This window comes from Brienomyrus brachyistius, chromosome 15 (assembly GCF_023856365.1).
Source record: "Brienomyrus brachyistius isolate T26 chromosome 15, BBRACH_0.4, whole genome shotgun sequence".
Classification (NCBI taxonomy): domain Eukaryota; kingdom Metazoa; phylum Chordata; class Actinopteri; order Osteoglossiformes; family Mormyridae; genus Brienomyrus; species Brienomyrus brachyistius.
In genome coordinates, this window is record NC_064547.1 from 17,293,526 (window position 1) to 17,313,235 (window position 19,710).

Consider the following 19,710-nt stretch of genomic DNA (forward strand, 5'->3'; position numbering starts at 1 on the left):
ACACCTACTGAGCTGCACAGAACCTGTATCCAGCCATATGTCACCAATCTTCCATAATTATGCACTAATCTGTGTTTCATCTAGTCCAATCACTGATCGTCCAGTCATTTTGAAGACCAGCTCACCCAATTGGCTTCCTCCGGGTACAAACCCTATTCTGACAATCATGGGTTAAAGGCAGTCTCAGCACTGGTTCAGCACAATTAAAATGCCGGCCTGCTTCACACTCTCACTCTGTTGTGTGTTTCACTGTGGAAAAACATGGGATTTAATGGCAGTACTAATGGAGCAGGAACCTGCTCTACGCCCACTAGTACCACCTCGCCCACCACGAGTCACCAGTCAAGAGTCATTTTCGCTCTAAAAGCCAGGCCCAAAACACATTAGGGAACGGCGCCCCCTGCTGGTGACATACCTATGTGCCCCATACTATCCACGTAGGGGCTCTTAGCTCCCACGATACCCCCGAAACACTCCTTCTGCAGGGCGCAGTAGGGCTTGTCCAGATGGGATTTCCCATCGCTGTCCACGGTGCACCACTCGCAGTCCAACACGCCGAAGCAGTCGCTGCGGAGACAGAGACATCTCGTTATGGCACCAGCATTCACAACGCCGCCACGCCGGGCCCTGGGGGTCCGAGACCCCCTAATGCAGACACTTCTCATGATGGCGTGAGAGAACTGATTTACATAATGTGTTTCTGCAGCTGTGCTGCCCTAAGAGGGGCCATAATTCATACAGAGGGGCAGACCTTATCGCTAGCCAATGAAATGTTTCGAATGTGTCCCTGTGACCCCGCCCCGGCCTCGTCCCCTGACATGACCGAATCAAAGAAAGGTCACCGTGGAAACGTGTGGCCGCACAGCTCACATCTCCTCGTGTCGGGTGTGGCAGCCCGTGACCCCAGACGGCCCCGCTGATGGAGCTGACTAACCCGCTGGTGTAGCGTTGGCTGCAGCGGGTGTTGATGCACTGGGGCAGCGTGTCCTGCAGACTGGGGTCCGTCGTGGCGAGCGACACGGGTTCCTGGTGCACCTCACAGCTGGGATTCCTGAGCAGGAAACAGCCGTAACGACCCTCCGAATACGACGAGAGCGCGGGAGGCTGGAAGAATGCTCCACTCGCGGAAAACGTCTAACCCTATATAATTATTAACTTTATAAGAAAAGCTGGTGCATTATGGGGGGAAAACGAAATGGCTATTATTCAAAAGAATGAATTGCCAATTAAGAGCTCAGGAGGGGGGGGGGGACTGAATGTCTGATTATCATGACAAACTCGACTTGATAAAGCGATCATGTGGATCTGGATGACTAACTGCGCTAATTATTCGATCCGCACAGCTTAAAAAGCGTCCGCCCACACTCCCCGACGGACTGGGGTTTCAGCCCGACACGACTAGCCCCTCCTGATTGGAGGGGGAGGGAACAGCAGGGGCTCACCTGTTCTCGGTGTTCGTGAGGTTGCCGGTGCACTCGTTCACCTCCAGGGGGCACTCACACGGGCACTCGCACTCGTTCTGCTCCATCCTGCAGGGAAAACGGTGCAGGTTTTATTGTGTACTGAATGTCATTTGGGTAGATGGTACAATAGCTGCGAAAGTAGACCTTCAGCTTTAACAGCAGCCAGGGCTACTGCTCCCCCCCCCCCCCAACTGTTAAGAATTTTCTGCAGCTACTCTGGTCCACATTCTTATTTAACTTTTCTAATAAGTGACGTACACTTTTGGGGAAGCAGTGATAGTCCCTAAAGGCCTTATCGGGGATCCAATGACAAACCCACTCCATTGACCTTGGGATTTGAACCAACGACCTTCTGATCTTAGATACCGTGTGCGACCCCGCTGAGTCGCACACCCTGCACCTTCCTCCCACACTCCAAATTAGGAGCCCGGGTGTCTCTCAGTTCGCGGGGACGGACTTATATGCCAGCCTTGATTTGTTTCCCCGGCCGAGCACCCTACCCATACTGGTATTAAGCTACCCTGGAATAGGGACAAGTAAGGTTGGACAATAACAGGGAATTTAAACAAAAGGAAGAAGCTGACAAAAGGACACAAATGTACCTGGTCCTGCATAATATAGCACAGACACCATGACCCAAACGGACCTGTGGCAGTTGAGACAGAGCCGGTCCACGGTACTGCAGGCGCAAAAGGCCAGCGAGTCGCATGTCTCGTTCAGGATGCCGGCGAAGGCGTTGGTGCCGGGGATTCGGGTCAGCCGGTACTTGGAACAATGGCTGCCGTGGACTAGGTTAGTCAGGTCACCCTGGGGGGGGGGCAGAAGGGGGCTAGTGTCATACGACCATGATGTCAAATAAAACAAAATAAAAACAAAAAGATATCGATAACGGCAAGCTGACCTGTATATGCTCTAAACACTGCTGTTTTCTGTCAACCAAGACTACGGTAGGTAATGTAAAAAAAATTCAAAGTTTCACCCAAGAGTGAAGTTCTACAAAAACGCCACATGGTGGCGCTATAACACAGCTAAGCACCTGAAAAGTCCGCTGATCAGACAGAAAAGCATCCAGAAGAGCGACTGGTCATTATCATGCTGCTTGCTTTCGTCCGCTCACCGCAATGCTGGTGTTGAACTTGTAAAATCTCTGCACAGTGCGGTCACTGAAGCTGTTGCACAGATTCTTCTTCACGAAATTGGGGTGGTTGAGGATGTCATTGGCAACAAGTGGCTCCTGCAATCATAAGAGGGACACTTTCATTAGCTGCTAAGCATATGTGAAACCAGAAAAAAACATGGTATTAAGACAACCAATCAGAAATGAGGAATTACAGTCAGGACAAAAGGACAGTAACCCAACAAGAGCTACTGACGGCCCTACCTTGTGTGTGATGTGTTGCTGTTCAGCCGGGGCGTGACCTTTGGGGTCAATCAGAGTAGGATGAGCAACAAGGTAGCCTCTGTCCTCCATGATGAAGCAGCTGGGATACAAAACACAGGAATGACACACAGATGGTCTGTGTGACCCAGACAACATACATAACTGCCTGTAAAACATAACTAAAAGCTCTAAAAATATTACACTCCATTTATTTAGCAGACACCTTTATTCAAAGTCATTGAGAGCAGTCTGAGCAGGACCAGACTGGTCCTGGAGAGTTTAGTGTTAAGGGCCTTGTTCAAGGGTCCAACAATGACATCACTTTGCCGACTCGGGGATTTGAACTGGTGACCTTCTGATGATATATTGATCACAACAGCTGAACCATCACTTAGAACACATGTAGTGTATATTTAAAGTTAATTAGACAATACAGGAAAACAACGGTAAAAGCAGGGAGCTCAGCTCTGCCCGGTGAAAGCGGCGGGCCTGGCCATCCGCTTCATCTGGCCTGCACTCCCATCAGCTCTGCTCCCACAAACTCCAGAGTGGTAAGCTGGTATAAATATCCAGCACATGAAAGCCCCATTCAGCGGCCCCGCTTGGACGCTCTCCAGAGACCAGCACCACCTTCCAAGAGGATGCCTCTGGAATTCCATCATAATCAGCTTATCTCCCTTTGTTTACGTCTTTCTGCACGGAGGAGGTCGGTGTTTATTTCTGCCGTGTCATTCTTTGGGGCTCCCTCTGCGACGGAGAGCTTTTGGAGGACGGGGGGGGGGGGGCACCATTCAGGAGGGGGCAAATCAGATTAGTTACATTTAAAGGGCCTTTAATGGGCTTGACAGGGGCGATTCAGTAACCCTTTCAGGCGCGACTGTGGAAGCAGGGAAACCCGTCTGCGTTTTACCGGATTTTGTTGCCCTTGTCCTGGTTGCAGACGGGAAGCAGGTCCAGAAGAACCTTGTAGAAGTAGCGCAGAGTGAAGTCGATTCCCATGACAGCCACCACACTGCCGGGGACCATCTGAGAGCTAGAGGGGGCGGGAGGAGAGATGGATGCAGAGAGTTAAAGACACACGGATCCTTCAGGCTCAAACACCCCAGGCTCAAGGGGGGGGGGGATTCCTGGTGGTCCTGGCTGGGGCCCCATTCCTCATACCGTGGGAGCAGCCATTGTGCCGTGAATTTCAAAGTGCACCAAAGCAGCAAATCCCCCCCCACCAGGGTGCCAGCCGAGCTGTGCTGAACCGAGCGGGACGGTCTGTTGCACCTTGCCGAGTTTCGCCATTCGCCAAAAGCCCTTTCTGGGTCACCGTCACATTGCGAACGCCACAGGTTGGCGAGGTGGGGCAAATCGTGAGCGGGACACAACAGCCATGCCAACAAGACTGCATTCCTGATGCAGCTTCAAGGTGAAAATCCGGGGGGGGTGGGGGGGGGGGGTAATCAGCAGAATGTGCTGATGAAATGAACCTCAAATCTCCCCAACTCATCATTAACAGAGCACCTTATTAATACAATATTCATAACACCTATCAAATATTAAATCAAAAGGAGAAAAGGATGTGATCTCAATACTTAAACAGGAAGGTAGGGGACAGACCCCCCCCCCCCCACCCCCCGCGCACGGCAGGACACAGGTGGCATGTTTAAAGCAGAAAGGGGTTATTCTGCAGGCCTCAACATCAAAGGGAGGCCGAGTCCTTGTCAGCGAGAGTTCCCAAGCACTGACGGGATACCTGGAGGCATGGATGGTGTGGCTGATGGTGACCACGTATCCAGCCCCGCCCACATCCAGATAAGGGCCCGTGAAGGTGATGAGGCCCGGGTTGGCCACGGCATGAAGGTACCTGAGGAGAACAAGCCACAAAGTCAACCAGTGGCCATCAGAGCCCATGGCTGGTTCATGGTTCTGGTCCTAAACTCCCCGGAGCCCTGAAAGAACTGAAGCAGCAATGCTCTGTATGCAACTTCCATGCTATGACTAATTCTCTGAATTTTAATTTCAAAACTTGCACAGGAGCAGGTTTTTCTCTTTGCAACAGAAAGCCTATAACTTGGCAGCCTGCTATTAAATCCACTATAAAAAGACCTGACTCGACTAAGGAACATGGATCATGCGTTGGTTCCCTACTGCACACAAGGAATCTGGAATTAATTCACAGAGTGCCCCTCTACCCAAAAAAACTCACCATTGTCTTCTGGTTGGGTCGAAAGCTTTGTCCATGAGGGAGCCGGGGAAAATCCGCAGCACCCCATTGGGCGTTGCTATGTAACGGCGCACAATGTAACAGTTCAGGCTACTCATTTCCATTTGTGTCATCCATTCGTCGGTTATGTGACTGGTAGCCATTACTTCGTTCCTGACAGACGACTGGAAGACAATGAGAGCACATAGCAGGGTTCCCTTTAGGGCCAGACTAAGAAGATCTTAAGCCGAAGGCCCACTTTCCTTCAAGAGCCGGCCAAGAACGAGGTAAGCTGCCAAAAACCACCTTGAACACAGTTGGCTTTAAGAGCGAGTTTTGCCAGAGAGAGGGCCGCCTCCCCGACACTGTAAACAGATAAGCCAAGCCCCAAACTAAACCAGCACATGGTGACTGTCAGTTCCCGAGGGAATGGCACGGTTAGCACGCTGACCTTGAGGCCGGGATTGGCGATGAGGCGCGTATTGTCGCTCAGGTACGCTGTGTAGTGCTCCACCATGCGCTTGGTCTCCGGCTGGCTCAGGTGCTCGTAGGGGGAGGAGAAGCTCCCAGCAGACAGCATGACGGTCGGGTTCTCTGTAGGAGAAGGGACCGGGGACAGCGTTCAGCGCTCACAAAATGCTAATAAAATAAAATGCTAACAAGTGCAACAGACGCTGTCAGACGCCCCTGAACCTCTAGGGGGCAGTGAAGGTACCAAGTTGACCCAAATATAAAACTGTTATTCTTCCTAAAAATATGCCTGAGAAACTGCTGTCGTCTTATATTTGGCGTCTAGACAAAAAATGTAATAGACGTCGCCAAATACGATATTTTGTGATGAGCGCTTTGACTTATAAGATTTACCACCATTACAACATGGGGCCAAGGTTTGGCCAGAAACACTCATTTTACACTAAATATTAAATAAACAAGTTCCTTATTTAGTGCATGTTGAAGTAGCATGCTCTGCTAAGCAGCTAGTTAGCTACGATCTTCTGACTCTACTTGGTAGCTAAAGTTACTGTGAACATTACAAGTAACCGCCAGGGTTGGGACACGGCAGGGGGGGGAAGTGACCCGAGAAAAAAGCCTGGGGTAGCTGGTATGACCCTCGGTGGAAAAAGATGAGCTTGTTTCCCAGGGGATGGTTTGTGAAACCGTGAGGAATCCAGAAGCACTAATGAGCACCGCGGGCCTCCCGAGGTTCTGCGTACCGACTGTTGCGAGCTGCTTGAAGTGCAGGCAGGAGCCGGGCTGCCCTAGGAGGTCCAGGCGGTGGTAGAGAAGCCTGCTGCTGGGCACCGTGTTGAGGTTCTTCAGGTTCTTCACGGGGATCTCTGGCTGAACGTAGACGATGCACAGGATGAACGCCGTGTCCTGAACCTGCAGGGCGAGAGAGACGAAGGACAGTTTGGGAGCTTCCTGACCTGGCAGGGAGAAAAACAAACATGGCCGACTTCCCTAAAGTCTGAAGTTCCCGTTTCCTCACAAAGTCTCCATTGATAAATATGATTTGATGCACCAGTCATCAGACAGATTAAATTTACAGAACAATTAGGGTTTTAAGCCACCCGGTGGCAGTACCAGTTTCCAGGCGTAGCTGACATTGTAGGAGCCCTTCCTGGTGTCCCTCAGACGGTTCATGTGCCAGGAGAGGGACGAGTTCATCGGTACGGTGATGACCTGGCTGCCCAGGGGGAGGCTGGGAGGACGAAAGAGAATCACTGCAAACTTGAGAACCTCCCATGCAGACCACCAACAAGGCAGATTTTTATTTAAAAAAAAAAAAAAAAAAAACATCTTAATTTACTTAGCAGACACTTAACTAAATAGACATAGAATATTTTTTGAGAGAAAGCACAGTCAGAAAGTCCCAGGAGCCACTGGGGGTTAGGGGGTCTTGCTGAGGGGCCCCAACAGTGAAATTGCTCCGCCAACTGGGATTTGAACCGGCGACCTTCCTACCACACGCACAGCATCGTATCCCACTAAGCTGTGCGTGGACACCTGGGCGGACTCGGCCCACACATCCTTGGGAAGGCCCATGCGGGGGCTCTGGAGCACCCACCTCAGAATGTTCTGCTGGACCTCCTGGAAGCCTGGGATGTTCTCGTAGTGGATGATGTCCGTGTGCAGGGGGGGCTCGGCCATGAGGTAGGGCCTGGTGAGCGATGGGTGCATGAGGGTGTAGCCTAAGAGGGAGAGAAGGAAAACAACCCAAACATTATTATCTTAAACACCTTGGTTTATTGTTCCTGCACTAATGAAGAATTCGCCTTTACTCAACTCAGTAAAACGATTAAGCCTGACAGACTCAAGTCAACCACATTGCGGGTGGTGGTGGTGGACGGACTAAACCGCGGTGCCTATAAGTCTCAGACACGCAGCGGGATCCGGACCTTCAGGTCCGCTGAGAGCTTCTAAGACGGCGGCAGCCATTCCACCAGATTCACCACATCCCGTTCTGCGTCTCCACGACACCCTGTTTACGTTAAAGTGCACTTCTCCGCTCAGACATTTCAGTCACACTAGTATTAATCTACATCCCTAAGTTAAACTTCCTAAACTCTGAGTGTGTTCCACCCCCCCCTTGCCAAAATTTCAGCGTCACTAAAAAAAACTACATATAGGTCAGGGCAGGCTTAAGGGAAAGTGAGACGTGATAGGCTGTAAAAAAACGCCGTGGGAAACAGGGAAACTGGCTTGACTCAGCGGCGGTGATGTCACCTGCGAGGACCTGAGAGTAAGTGCTTTGGAGTAGCTTTTCCCTTCAGTACAGGTGAACTTGACGCCCGGCTCTCTCATTCTCTAATAAGTTCAGCCATGAAGGGTGTCTGCTCTCAGTTCAGTGCTCAGAGCTTGCCGGTTGACAACAAGGACACCGGGTACAATGGGAGTGCTGTCCCGGGTGGAACCTACCTTTCTGATCTATGAGAAAACTGTAGGATGCCAGAGAATCCTGGTAGTAGGTGACATCTTCCAGGATGTAGGCCAGGTTGACATCGACACCCACGACGCCTAGCAACAGGTTGCCAAAGTAACACGGCCGGCTGACAGTCATAATGAAGCCTGGACGGGGAAGGACGAGATGTCCGAGTTTCAGCGTCGCGCTGGCAAGCTCCCTCACACACAGTCGTACATATTTCAAGTCGCGGCGACTCAAGTACGGTCCTGGAGGGACAAGTCCAGGACGGTTCTGTTCCACTCGGTCACTGAATCACCTAATTAAACCAATAAATCTATTCATTAAATAAATTCGGCTGCCCTCGCAAGCTGGAGCACATACTAGACCTCGTTAGCAGGAGTCACTTTAGTTCAGATTCATCAGTTTGACTAATAGCTTGGCAGTAATAAAATTACAATTTTAAAAATCCCTAATAAAGGTAATTGTTTCCATCTGAAAGATAAATGCAGCTGTATTCCAGTGCCGTAGACCAAGTCGCAGTGCAGAGGTAATGGATACTCACTGTCCCCCATGGGGTCTGCGTAGGGCAGGCTGAAGCTGGCCTTGTCGATCATGCGGTTGGGCAGGTTTATGTAGAAGCGGCCCACTGTCGTCTCCAGGTTACTCAGCTGGTTCAGAACCATCATGCTCCCCTTCAGCACCGGCAGGGTGGAACGGTCTGGAACCCCGTACTTGACCGAGTTCTGCTCTGCCAGATCCCTTAGGAAGGCCAGCTCCTTCAGCCCAGTGACGCCCTCTGCAGGCGACAAGAGGAATGAAGCAGCTGGCAACAGCGACCTCTCATTCCGCGGAGCGCAGCCTCTCGGTTCACTAACGGGCCAGATTTATTTCATACTCATGCTAGTGTGCATCGTGATATTGTTACATTCGGCTGGAAAAAACAAGAAAGGGCTCCGCATTCTAACTAAGATGAGGCTGTTCTAGAATAAAGCAGCCTTTCCGCAAACTATGACGATTCCAACGTCAGAAAAACGCCAGCGAGCAGTGAAATGCTAATTAGTGCTAAAAATCGCTCGGTCGGCACTTACACAGGAACGCCTGCCTTGTGGTTTGGCTAAGCTCCGGCACATTCATTTTCTCTAGCTCCTAACCACATTCCCATTAGCATATAAAATCGTCAGAAATAACAGGTGCCAAAAAAAAAGTGAATGCCCTGATTTTGGATTCTGAAAGCAAAGGGCCTTCAAAGAACGGTGCTGGAAGGGTTAACACTTAAAGGGGCGGCAGGCCGGGGAGACAAATGAATAAGCTGGTAAACATTTCGCAGAAAATCCCTGTAAAGGAGCTGCTTTTGTGGGACTGAGCTCGCCCTCTCAGCGGGTTTGTGTAAATAACGCTGTATCGGGGCTGCAACAAAAGCTGTGAGCACACCGGGAGGTGGGGGTGAGCTGGGGGGGGGGATCTTCACTCAGCCCCATGTGCACGCGATGGATCATATGCACAGCTGGCCCTGGGACCGTGCCGGCCAGCAAGAGATCCAGAGGAAGGCCGGCCAGACTGTCGGCATATTTCAGAATTATGACGAGCAGTCAGAGACAAGCTGAGTGCCCCCCCCCACCCCCTTCCCCCACCCCCGTGCAAATACCACTCATACCGGAGTCTGAGGATTTCTGGGTTTACGCGAGATGCTAAAACGCTACTGACCCTGCTCTGCTCCTTTGCCAGCGTTCATACGGGAACAACGGACATCCCAATGCTTACTGTTAAGGAATGCAGTCCAGTCCTCAGGGGCCCCCAGACAATCCATATTTATACTCCCTCCCAGTTCCCAGCACACCTGAACCAAACAATCAGGAACATCTAACACTAGGTACAGATGTGTTGTTAGCTGGGAAGGATCAAAAATGCGGACTATCTGGGGGCCTCAGAGGACTGGGTAACGAAACATTGCAGTAAAGGATTATATCTTGGGTCACGTTATGTAATTATCAGACTAGTTCTGTGTTACAATGAGGTACATACATATGACTTATTACATCCATCCATTTTCCAAACCGCTTATCCTATTGGGTCGCGGGGGGTCCGGAGCCTATCCCGGAACCAATGGCCACGAGGCAGGGAACAACCCAGGATGGGGGGCCAGCCCATCGCAGGGCACACTCACACACCATTCACTCACACATGCACACCTACGGGCAATTTAGCAACTCTAATTAGCCTCAGCATGTTTTTGGACTGTGGGGGGAAACCAGAGTACCCGGAGGAAACCCCACGACGACATGGGGAGAACATGCAAACTCCACACACATGTGACCCAGGCGGAGACTCGAACCCGGGTCCCAGAGGTGTGAGGCAACAGTGCTAACCACTGCACCACCATGCCGCCCCGACTTATTACATATCATTCACATATTCTTCCATACATCCAGTCATCCATCCATCGATTTATCTATCCAACCTTTTATTCTGGGTGAGGTTGTGGGGGTATCACATATTATATCATATTACAGCAAAAAACATCAACTAAACAGATCTGCACAGAACACATTCCTGTCAGGCGTACATCGGAAGGAACAGCAGGTCCGGTCAAGCCTGTGGGAATCTCACACTGCCTTACAGTTCCAGAAAGGGAATCTCACACTGCCTTACAGTTCCAGAAAGGTCAATCTCACACTGCCTTACAGTTCCAGAAAGGTCAATCTCACACTGCCTTACAGTTCCAGAAAGGTCAATCTCACACTGCCTTACAGTTCCAGAAAGGTCAATCTCACACTGCCTTACAGTTCCAGAAAGGTCAATCTCACACTGCCTTACAGTTCCAGAAAGGTCAATCTCACACTGCCTTACAGTTCCAGAAAGGTCAATCTCACACTGCCTTACAGTTCCAGAAAGGTCAATCTCACACTGCCTTACAGTTCCAGAAAGGGCCAAGTTGATTATGATGCTTCATGCGCCACAGAAGTTCTACCAAAATAAGCACTGGTCTTAATCAGCACTGTATCACTGTATCACCAGTGAACATGGACACAGTGGAACATGGCAGAAGTCGTCACCTTCCCTTGTTGCGAGAGAACCTCACCGTTCATGAGGGCGTAGGTGAGGATCATGACGGAGTTGTTGAGGTACTGGTTCTCCTCCTTGACCATGCCGAGGGTGGCCCTCTTCTCGGCCTCGGAGGAGTCCTTGGAAGTCATGCCAGAGGACAGGTAGATAACCACCATGTCTGTGTCTGTGGGGAGTCAGGGCACAGAGGCGTCTCATGTACGGGGGTGCAGCTATCAATTACCGGCAATTCACCCGTAATTCCTCCACAATTTTGCATCTCTTTAGTTATGCTTCTCTTTATAAATGAAATTTCTGCATCGCTTGCCCCTGTGCTACATGTAATGGATTCTGCCTCAGGTATACATGAATGCGTTTTTACCGTAAATGCATGTGGCCATGGAATAAGAATAATAAAATTAAGTAATTACTACTATGCTTAACCTTAAATAATATGAATAACACTAGATGAGCGAAACTGCTTCAGTTCGGTGTTGTTCTTTCATTTACTGGATTTTTAGCAGGTACTAAATTATGGGAAATTTCCCTTCAAAGAGGGAACTAACCAACATTTTAAAATCAATCCTGTGAAATTTGCTAGATTACAGAAATCAAAGCATTCATATTCGCATATATGACGATTCACTGTACACAGGATAAGAAAACTGCTGTCTACAGCACAGCAACTTGTAGCATACTAACTATTATGCTGAAATAATCGATGATTCATAAAATTTGTCGAAGCCGCAATAAAAATTAAAACAAAAAGCGAGAGAAATAAGAGAAGTGTCACCCTCACTGCTCTGCTGCCGGGTGACATTGTTAGTGTTCCTCAGAAGGTGGAAGGCCTTTTGAAAGCCCAGTGCATGCTGGGTAGGGCTATCCGAGGCCTTGATGCTACTGATGAAGGCGGCCATCTTCCTCTTGGTCTCACTGGTGGCAGGGGACAAGAAGGTCTTATAGCACTGATCCAGGGAGCAAGAGCGAACCATGTCAGCCACCGTCAGCACCGAGATCTGGGTAAGGGGGCACAGTGTACACAAGGGAGGGGAGAACACTCTGAAATCAAGGTGCATTGTGGGAAATGATGATTACTTCAAATATACTCAATGTGGATTATGGGAAGTATTGATTACTTCATATAGTACCAGTCTGGACAGGTACCAGTCTGGAGACGCCTGCTTTTAATATATCTGTCTCTATTTTAGCTGTTATTCACCTTAGAGTAAAAGGCCTCAAGGTATTGTTGAACACTTATTTCAGTCATCGCATTTCAAAATCTTCTCAAGTTTTAGACTTTTCACAAAACAGCCCCCTTCTGCTTCGACGACAGCAGTGCAGACTCTTGCCGTTCCTTCAACCGCCTTCCAGATGTAGCCACCTGGAACGCTTCTCCAACAGTCCTGAAGGAGTTTCTACACGTTCTGGGCACAAGTTGGCCACCTTGCTCTCACTCTTTGGTCAAACTCGTCCCAAACGAGCTCTAAAGGGTTTAGGTCAGGGGGTTATGGGGGTCAGGTCATCTGCCACGGCATCTCTTTCCTTGTTCATAAGATAGTACAGCACTTACTGCAAGGTGTGCTTAGGGTCGTCATTATGTTGAAAAAGAAATTATTTTCAGTAAGTGTTTAATAAGAAAAGCCTGTTTCTCTCACCCTGTCATGCTCATCGATGGAATTCAGGATGACGAGGGCAGAGTCTCTGGCGATCTGGAGCTGGGTTTCAGTCAGGGAGGCTCCGTGGTCCATCAGCACCACCACGTGCTTGGGCTGAGGTCTCACCGCGGATACGTACACTGGCCTGCAGGACACCAAGGTAAACGTCAGCTGTGACCCGGGGACGGGCCGTCAAACGGGCCAGGCTGTTGACGCACCCTGTGCCATCAGTTCATCTGATCTTCTACAGCCAGTAACCTGATCCTTCTCATATCCAGGACTTCCTTGGTGGGCTGGCACTTCTCTGCACTCTGAATTCCCTTCTGCTGAGCGAGGGGGGGCGGGGGGCTTCTTGACTAAGCCTACTTTACCTTCATCTGCCCTCTCAGCGCTGTCCATCTCGGGCTGTATAAACTCCCACCACGCCACTCCCCACGATTCCCACGGCGATGGTACTGGTCTACATCCACAGACCGAGCAAATGTCGGTGGTCGGTGGGGGCGTCACATTCGGCACCAGTTTGCCTGTGCCGCTCGGATTACCCCCAGGCAAATTCCTATTGGTGCCGTGCTAATTCGCATTTTTAAAAAGTGCAGTTGTGCAAACGTGGTCCCTCAAGAACACGCAAGTGAGGCTTCGCCAGACGAGCACTAAGCCAGCTGTCGGCTGCGGTCGGATTTTCTATTCAGCATCGGGTCTTAAGGGGACATCATTCATTGCAGAGACCACCGAAACCACAACACAGGGTGCAAGATTCCAGCGGGCTTTGCTGGGCCCTGTCGACGTTCCAGCATAGGCTGTGTGGTCACACTGTTGCTGCTGAGAAAACCAGCTATTTATCTGCAATTCTACTCAGCGCAGCAAACAGGTGCCTTTGAGAGAATACCAACAAACCATGATAATCTCCCTTTGCATTGTTTTTAACGCAGTCAGAAATGACAGCCTGTCGTCTACTGATAACATCTAGACAGATTTACCGCCTTGGCTGGATTACCATTCCCCCCTTAGAAAAACATCCTAAATGCCTAAAGTACGACCTTGCGTTCAACTGAGGAACATCAAGGTTCCTACTACTTGGGCTGAGCCATGGAGGACTTTCACAGCACCTGCTCCGATGCTCGTAGGTCCCCTTGCAGTGGAACTTGTGAGCGGGGAACACGGTGAAGATCCCCTCCTCCGAGCTGAAGTACTGCCACTTGATCCCAGGGTTGGACTTGAGGTTGTCGGCAAGAACTGGAGGACGACACACAGGGCTGGCCGTGAGTCTTTCTGGTGGGAGAGTCTGCCCACTCCTCCGCTGGACAGGAGTCCACCAGGAATGCGGCAGAAACATAAAACTCTTGGAAAACAAAATATCCAGAAACTTAGTGTGGAACCATTAGTGTAGGAAAGTTGGGAAAACAGCCTTCCAAACTACAACTACAATGGCGGTTCTCTTCTTAGTCAATCTCAACCACGCAAAACAGCGCGATGAACTGGACCTACAGCAACTGTGCTGACAGAACCGAAAACACGGTGTTGTAGGCCCAGCTGTTCCAGGCAGCTAACCTCCGTCATGACAGACACGGCATCCCTTCATCCGTGTTCCAGTTTGACGCATCACGTCAAAGTCCTGGTGATTATAATCAGACAGGACGATCCTTTGTAACCCTCGGAGGACGAGGCCAAACAGAAGGCGGCCGAGCTGGAGAGCTTATGAGCTCAGGCAGCTGGAGGCCGTTAAACGCGGGAAAGCGGGGAACAGCTGGGGACACCGCAGGAGCCGGCGCTCAGCGGAGCAGCCAGACGGCGCTCAGGCTAGACGGCTCTCGAGGGCTCCATCGCCACACATCCCTCTCTGTGTCGGTGGGCTTTGTTTGGTCTCCCAGGCAACCGTAGGGAGACACAACGTTAATAAAGGGCATTTTGAGATTAATTAATTGCGTCGTCCATGGTGCTAGTACAGAGACCCAGACAAATGGTTGGATTCTATGCGTTGTTGTATAGAAGGTATGCATGCATGCATCTCCCAGTGTTCTGCTGCAGTCGTCTTTCGGATAAACCTTTTCCATTCCAGTGTTCTTACACTGCAGCGGTCTCCATAGCGATAAGGTACCTCCTGACTGACAGATGTACTCATCCAGGTGCCAATTTCACTGACTACATAAAAGTTCCTGTGAGATACCCTGAGCAAGGTACCACCCCCAAGTACTGCTCCCCGGGCGCTGAATTAGCTGCCCCCTGTATGTCACATATGGGTTAAATGCAGGGGACACATTTCGTTGTTGTACACTGTGTGTGTCAACAATGACCACCAATCATTAAATTCTAATTCTAAACCAGGAAGGCAAGCATGATGGTCATTAGTATGGCTAATGACTATATTATGTATAGCTTGGAGGGTTAGAAATTAGTACTTATGTCCAGCAAGGTTACAGGTTTATTTTCTATGGCTCACAGAACAATTATGTCAATGTTGGACCCATAATCCCAACAATTTCAGGGATGCTGTCCAACCACGCTCTTTGACCTTCACTTGCACGTTGATCTCATCAAAAACGTATAAATAAGTGCTAAATAAGTGCTTTAAAAAAATGTAAATCAATTTTAAATCAGTGTTTATTGCTTATTTATGCTATTGTGTATTTTGAACTGCAGATAAGTGAAATACGACAACACCAGCTATCAGACTTGACTTAAAATGGTCTTTTCACACGTATGTGACCCGTTCTTACTTACTTTCCAGTTAACTATCCATTACTATTGCAAATCTTAGTGCGATACCGAAATGAGCCGATGAATATTAATGTGACTTTGTCTCGACAATGCGGACGGCCCTCCCCACGGCTGCACCCCCCCATAGCACGAGGGGCCACCCTCTCCAATGGACAGGCGAACTGTAAACAGACACGTAAGTGTCCCTAGGGGAAAGGACCATGTATAAATAAATAGGCCTAGAAGGTTCCACAGTCCCACTTAACTTCAGCACCCTTCTGCAGAGGATGAACGACAGGGCAAGAGTCCTGGGGGAATCCCAGAGAGCAAAAATATGGACTCGCTCCCAGGTCCGGATACACCTGAACCAAACAGCCCTGCACACAGAGTATTAGATACAGGTGTGTTGGGAGCTAGGAGGGAAAATTGTGGACTGCCTGGGGTCATCCGGGGAAGGGACTGAGAAACACCGGCATATACTAACAAAGTTCAGTGAAGTTAATACTTAGCGGGCAGCACAGGGGTTTAGCGGATAGTCTCACTGCTCCAGAGTTGGTTCGAATCCCATTTTCCTCTTTGCGGAATTTCTCCGTGTTTTGAGGCTTTCCTGTCAGTCTGAAGAGACACAGTCAGGCTAACAGACATCTGTGAATTGCCTGTAATATATAACTGTCTATGTGTGAACCTACGTGCTTTATAACGGACTAGTGTCCCATCCAGGGTGTGCACAGCCTCACCCAGTGGCCACCACCAGCACTGGATAAGGAAGAAGGGCGACTTATGGATGGAGTTACCATCAATAAAAATAATTAAAACAGGCAAATTCTGCAAACATGGTCTATCGTTGGTAATTATATCATCATAATTACATGAACACGTGCAACTGCTGCCAAATTTAATCTTGGCAAATTGGAATCAAGTTCAATGTTTTTCATGCAAATGAGTGTCAATGTTCCAACTGTAACCCGTTATTAAATAGTTCATTTACTGCTGGGAAATCTCAAACAGCCGGGGGGGGGGCACTTACTTATGGTGTACTGCCAAAAACTACAAACATACCATGCGAGGATACTGGTTTACACTTAAATAAAAGGCGACACGCAACACAGGGGTCAAAAGACCATGAACAAATATAAATAAATAAATATCAGTTAATGAAATGATCACTAACATTCCTCGGTTTGTTGGAATCATTACGAGTGAATCATTCATGCCGTTTAAGGATACAAAAGCATTTTTTTCATTAAGCTGGCCAAATGCATGTAAAATAATCAAAAAAATTCGGCTTAACCTCTGGTATTATCTCAGGAAAGTATTCACAACCTGTAGTTTAGCAATATGCTAGTTGCCTGACTTGTATTTTGCTTTGGACAAAACCCATCTGATAAATATGTGGAATATACACATTTTTTTCCATACTGTACGACTCATTGCAATGGAAAAGGACTGAACAATATGTACGATGCACCACACTGAACATGACAGAGAGGAAAGAGAGAGGGAACACAAACCAAAAAGATCGGAAATGCAATAAGAACGAGAAGATGAAGGATACGGCGTGTAATGCATTTGGTTTATGGAAACCGAGCCTCTACGCGCGAGAGAGACTCCGACAGATTGCGCCACCCAAGTTCCCCATCATATCAAAACCTTTCAATTTAAAATTTAATGACACAGAGGGAATATTTAGTTCTCTGAAGTTAGTTGCCATGGAAACGCTCCCCTAGCTTTAGCAGACTCTCCGTGGCGGTGCGCGGGCTATGGGAAGAACGGTGACGGAGGGGGGGAGAGAGGAAAGGGGGAGAGAGAGAGGGAGAGAGAGGAGAGAGAGGGAGAGAGAGGAGAGATCGCACCTGAATTGAGGTCCCGGCCGGGATTAAAGGCTCGGCTGTTGACGGTGGGAGACAGGCGGTCACAGCAGATGGTTTTCGAGACGTTCGTGTTGAAATTGCCGTCGAAACTGAGAAAGAGGACCAGAGAAGAACCAATTACGTGACACGTACAGCGCTGTGTGGGTGGAGCTTCACCGGGCCCTGGAACCCAAAACAATCCCAATGGACAATGCAATTTAACATTTGCAGAACCCACTCTGTTTGGCAACATCACATGACCCCGTCACATGACCCCCGTCACATGGAGGCTTCGGATGCCAGAGGGACTTTCCAATTTCACAGAGATTCAACAAGCAGCAATTTCACAGGAGGCCCCCCCCAACGCTGTGAAATCCATTCCTGCTGCATTATGATGAAAAATTGTGGGTGGGGTAGAATTTCAGGGTAATACAAGCAAAAATAATTCAGAAGGGTGTGGCAGCAACAACGGGGCAGGTTCTGAGGGGCGGCTGGACACCAATCTGCCTTCGGGAAAGTGTTTACATGCACAGAGCCTGTTTTGGCCTTGACGCGAACCCAGAGGCCATCTTAGAAGCGACCTTGACCGTGGAGCCGGTGCGTATCGAGTTGCTTGCGGGTCACGCGGAGCCCCGAGCGCTGGCTCGCATGGCGACCCAGGTCCCGGCGTTTCCGGGGAAACGGCATTGTTTCCAGGCCGCCTCAGTTTCCCTTTAACGAACGGCTGCTCAAAAGTGACGCTCCCCCCCAGGGGGAAAAAACCCGCTCTATGCATTGGGCTTTGATGCCAACCCCCACCCCCCCTCCACCTCGAATGACTCAACCAGTCAGGGCTCCAAGCCTCACACATGTGCGCGCACACACACACAATCCTGGCCAGTGAGAGGATGGATTCTCTCTCTCTCTCTCTCTCTCTCTCTCTCTCTCTCTCTCTCTCTCGCTTGATTGACGGCCGCTCTGATGTACAAGCCGCTTTGAACTTCAGAGATTTAATTCCCATCAGGCCACAGTCATTACTATTCCCCTTCAGCACACTTTACATGTGGGGGCTAAAGCAAACGGGGAAGATAAAAAAATATATATATTTGCAAGCGCTTTGAATTTTACATCAAAAAAAGAGGGGGAGAGACAGAGGAAGATAAAAAAAAAAAAAACCTTGAAGCATTTTATGTTTATTCCAGCGTTAGTTTGGATTCTCCATGTAAATGAAGGTCTAGGGAAACATTTCAGGCTGGGGGGGGGGGGGGGGGGGGGGGGGAGGTGATACTGATTCTAAATCCAACTGCAGCCCCTGAAATCAGGTGCACTTACAGACCAACGAACGCAGCACGTTATTTCAAACATGGGAAAAGCAAAAACATTAGTGTACAAACTTAACATCCATCCCTGTGTTTTATGTGGCTGGAAGCATGAAGCATCTGCATAAAACACTCAGGCTGACCCGGGATGACACGGGTGCTGATCCGAGCCGGGGGGGGTCTGCACCGCATAGCAGAGACGCAGTTGGAAATTTAAGACGCAGCAGTGGTGCTGCTGCCCGGCCCCCCACCCCCACGCCTGTTTAATCCGTCTATGCGCAGCTACGCGCATTCCAGGGAACGTCGCAGACCCCAGCCAGAGGGGGGCGCCCCTTACCAGCCCCGCCATAAACCCCTTAAAGGTCGCTTAAGCCCTCTCCAGCCCGGTCCCGAGATGCACACTTCATTAATTTGGTTACGGGACAAATTAATCCCCCACTCTTCTGACGGCTAGAGGGGATTAAAACACAAACGACGTGAGAGAAGGGGGAGCAAACCAACAAAAACCCAGACACGGACAGAGTACCTGGCTATACTCTTGATTCCCACTCAAGGCATCACAAATGGCTGATTTTCCCTCCTTTTAAGAAAACAAGCAGCCTCACACACATACATCTGTTACTCCACTACAGGCGGCTGATGTCTCTCACCACAGGAGTCTGGATTTATTCCAGCTGAGAAATAACATTACGAAGGCTGTACGTCAGGCTCCAAAGGGCAGGGGATTCGGCGGTGCAGTCGCTCACAAAGGCAACGTGCTGGAAATACTAACGGCACAAAGTCAGCCCGTAACTGGGCTCTGATCACGGCAAGTGAGATTTTGCTGATGTGGTGATTCAGGGAAAAGTTTCTTCAGGTCTATCAGGGTATCATGTGAGTGAGGAGCAGATTCATTCAGTCACACAATCATCTCCCCCAAAGGCAAAGCTGAACACTACAGACACTCCTCACATTCTGCCCTCGCTGCCTCTTCTAAAGGCACCTGCATAAAAAAATGGAACTGAACGTGCCGATTTGCAGTCATCATGCATTGCGTCGTCTTTACTGCAGCGGTATACTGGTTACACTGTTCACTTCTGTTTAAATTGAGTTAAATTTTATTATTGTCTATTTTGCCTACTTTTAGTAATGTCATCTGCAGGGGGGGGGTGTGGTTCAGCAGGTTAGGTTGCTGTGCCTGTGATCAGAAGGTTGCTGGTTCAAATCCCAGGGACAGCAGTGTGATGTCATC

At 49.5% G+C, this 19,710-nt stretch overlaps 1 protein-coding gene across 6 annotated transcripts in view; it reads right to left on the reverse strand.

Moving 5' to 3' along the window:
- Positions 1-19,710, reverse strand: part of cachd1 (cache domain containing 1) — a 64,231-nt gene that overhangs the window by 5,433 nt on the left and 39,088 nt on the right. For 4 of the 6 annotated variants that reach the window (XM_048976914.1, XM_048976915.1, XM_048976912.1 and 1 more), the window contains 20 exons: positions 17,185-17,291; positions 13,744-13,870; positions 12,638-12,782; positions 11,776-11,998; positions 11,020-11,169; positions 8,503-8,736; positions 7,955-8,104; positions 7,104-7,227; positions 6,620-6,737; positions 6,250-6,418; positions 5,487-5,629; positions 5,039-5,220; positions 4,586-4,696; positions 3,755-3,877; positions 2,845-2,944; positions 2,581-2,697; positions 2,110-2,270; positions 1,443-1,529; positions 935-1,051; positions 416-567 (listed from right to left, as the gene is read on the reverse strand). In XM_048976914.1, the coding sequence (XP_048832871.1) occupies positions 416-567; positions 935-1,051; positions 1,443-1,529; positions 2,110-2,270; positions 2,581-2,697; positions 2,845-2,944; positions 3,755-3,877; positions 4,586-4,696; positions 5,039-5,220; positions 5,487-5,629; positions 6,250-6,418; positions 6,620-6,737; positions 7,104-7,227; positions 7,955-8,104; positions 8,503-8,736; positions 11,020-11,169; positions 11,776-11,998; positions 12,638-12,782; positions 13,744-13,870; positions 17,185-17,291 (2,840 nt within the window). Of the gene's footprint in view, positions 1-415; positions 568-934; positions 1,052-1,442; positions 1,530-2,109; positions 2,271-2,580; positions 2,698-2,844; positions 2,945-3,754; positions 3,878-4,585; positions 4,697-5,038; positions 5,221-5,486; positions 5,630-6,249; positions 6,419-6,619; positions 6,738-7,103; positions 7,228-7,954; positions 8,105-8,502; positions 8,737-11,019; positions 11,170-11,775; positions 11,999-12,201; positions 12,435-12,637; positions 12,783-13,743; positions 13,871-17,184; positions 17,292-19,710 lie in introns of those variants that run through there. The other 2 variants (XM_048976913.1, XM_048976917.1) reach the window with 2 other exon arrangements.